The sequence below is a fragment of the Limulus polyphemus genome, unplaced genomic scaffold (genome assembly GCF_000517525.1).
Source record: "Limulus polyphemus unplaced genomic scaffold, Limulus_polyphemus-2.1.2 Scaffold10219, whole genome shotgun sequence".
NCBI lineage: Eukaryota > Metazoa > Arthropoda > Merostomata > Xiphosura > Limulidae > Limulus > Limulus polyphemus.
In genome coordinates this window covers 12,213-15,105 of record NW_013675829.1, presented here as the reverse complement: position 1 = coordinate 15,105, position 2,893 = coordinate 12,213, and the positions used below count along the sequence as shown (strand labels likewise).

General features: G+C 33.0%; 1 protein-coding gene across 1 annotated transcript; it reads left to right on the top strand.

The window, feature by feature from the left end:
• Nucleotides 1-576: 576 nt before the first annotated feature.
• On the top strand, nt 577-2,648 carry LOC111083591. Its single transcript, XM_022380206.1, has one exon. The coding sequence runs from the start codon at nt 728-730 to the stop codon at nt 1,901-1,903; it is 1,176 nt and encodes a 391-aa protein (XP_022235914.1). The 5' UTR covers nt 577-727; the 3' UTR covers nt 1,904-2,648.
• Nucleotides 2,649-2,893: the final 245 nt, after the last annotated feature.

Sequence of the window (2,893 nt, the reverse complement as noted above, 5' to 3'; positions counted from 1 at the left end):
AATCACTATTTACATAAACGACGAAACACGGCTTCCTTTTAACAGTCATAAAACTTTACGATTAAGGATATTGGACAGCAGTATTTATTATTTCGTCGAGTTTTGTTCGTATCAGGACTGTATTTAGTTTCGAAGCAAAAATATGCAAGATTTCTTAAATATTTTCGCCCCTACCCCTCAGTAAGTCTGAAGGCTTACAACACTAAATTCGAGTTTCGATATCCGTGATAGGCATAACATAGATATACCATATGTCGTTTTGTGCTTAATAATAAACAAACACTAAATATTTCACTTTATTACTACACTACTGATAATGAAATAAAATATTATTAGCAGCGTATATATCAGTGTGTGTGTGTATGTAGCTGTATAACAGTAAATTAAAAGTTTAAGCAAAACAGCTTAATTCTGAACCTTTTTCTTTCGTCTTAATTTATTTCTTCTTTGATATTTTTACGTTACTTATAATAAATAAAAGGGCTTGTTATATATAACACATTAATCTATATATTTCTTTATATATATATAATTTTAATAATAATCTTTGCCCTCTAGTGGTAGTTTAAATTAACCTGGCTTTGCGATTCTGTGAAATCAGTAAGATTTTCCTGTTGAATTTTAATATAGTATTAGCAAATCTAACGTTTTAGTTATAATATTGCATTGGAGTGCATTTCAAGTACCATTTATTTGCTTATAGACTATATTAATCTTCGTTTGTAAAATGAATACAAACTTTCTATCGTGTTCGTTTTTGATAAGCATATCGTTTTTCTGTTTTATTTACAAAGCAACTGCGAGTGATATTATTGATAATGATAAGCCGAGATATCGCAGGTTTAGTGGGATCCCCTTGGAATCTACTTCACCAGTAGCGGATAGTGCAAAAGAATGCAGATTTTGGACTGAGGTAGCAAAAAGTAGCCTTCTTCCTCCCCCTTTGAAGGATTTTTCTATATCATTTGGCTGTACAAGAAACGTACTGTGTACTGGAATAAACTGTTCAGGAAAATACAGCAATACTACGTTCAATTTTGGCTTGGCTATTAATACATGTAATGGTCCACTGAGTGTAAGTATATTTGGAAACATACCTGTGCTTGGAGCTAAATGGAATAAAACACTAACACGTGGGGACACACTTGACATTGCAGAAGAAGGTATCCATTTGAGTACGTTGGGCTTAACCCTCAAGCCAAAATTAAAGTTTGGGATGACTCCAGCTGGAAATGAATTAGTGGTGAATTTAAAGGAATACACAGAAAGCAGTGTTGAGCATGGGTTGTTTTTACCGAAGAATTTCAGTATTTTACACAACTTGAGAATTCCTTTACCAGATTGCTCTCGAAAATCTGTTAATTATCCCGTATCTTCCCAGTCAACATCAAGTCGATCAAAGAGTAATCAGAAAGCTGTCAATAAGATTGAGGACTCTCACCAGAAAGCATTTTTATATCTTACCAAAACACATATGAATGAAAAAAAATGTGATATTGGAGACATGGATGCTTGTGACGATTATGAAATATGCGAGCAAAAGGCCTATAATTCTCAAAAAGGAATCTGTCGCTGTCAGTATGGTTATCAGCGAAAACAAAATGGAAGCTGTACGCTAACAGAAGAAACTCCAACCGATACTACAGTAGTGACTGTTATCAACGTGGAACCTGAAAATTCAACCTCCAAACTTGATTCGAGTGCTACAGCCAGTTCATCTCTTAACCTGATTCTAACGGCCACTCTTGTTCCTCTTCTGGTAATTGTTCTGTTGTCAGCTTCCATATATGCCCTTGTGCGTTACAAACTGTGCCAGCCACTGCCCAGAAGACTTCGAGTCAGAGCATCTGAACACATGCTCCTTGATCAAGACGATGAAGAACTGCAAAATCCTGCAAGCTAAGTTTAATCTCAAGAAAAATAGAAGTTAAAAGATATCATGAGTTTATTTCATTAAGTTTGTATATGTTGTTAAAAAAATGCTTGCTCTAAGTTGATCTTGATGCAAAATTTAGTATTAGAGTTTCCAGATAAACCTTGGAGAGTGGTTTGTATTATTAAAGAAAATATCACTTTGTGTAATTAGAGCCTTTTCCTTGTAAATTGATATGAATTTTATTGTTTTTATATTGCAAACCCTGAAACTTACCCCTATAATTATGTAGTTTTTTTTTTGTATTTAAATTTTTATTTTTCACCCAATTGTTCAAGGATACTTCGATGAAAAATGTTTCTACTTTAGTAAGGAGTTATATGGTGATTTTATTTGTCTTTGTTGCTTACCAGATAGATGTTAATAGATAAAAGCTTGTATTTTCTGCAAAATGTATGCATAGTTTTGAGTATGATGAGTTTGTTTACCATCCAGTTCTTCTCGTGTAAACTGGACACGTTATCTATTGGCTAGGATCAGAGTTCAAGAGTTTATAACAGTCGTTGTAGACTTATTCATGTGACATCACAAAGCCTTAATGGTTGTTTTCTCACACCATTCTCGAGATGCAACTCTGCAATTTACTTATATAAGTGTCATTTTGCATAAAGTTGAAACTTAAATTGCTTAGAATTTATTGTTAATATTTTTATTACAAAATAAGCATTTATCAGTGTATGGTTTAGAAGGTCAAAATAAAAATGTATATGCATTAGACTGAAATGGTTTGGTGTTCATAGAAATAACTATATTTCTGCTTCAAAATATATAGACAACAAGGGCCCATTTAGTCCTTCAAGTTTGTCCACCATTGAGAAAAGAAAATTTAACTTATATTTCAGGAAATCATCGATTCTGTCCTTAAAACTCTTTGTAAAGTTATGGACTTCATTAATGCCAACATATTCTGTGAGCCAGTCACTTACGTCATGTAATCCTTTTGTATTCAGATACAGCACA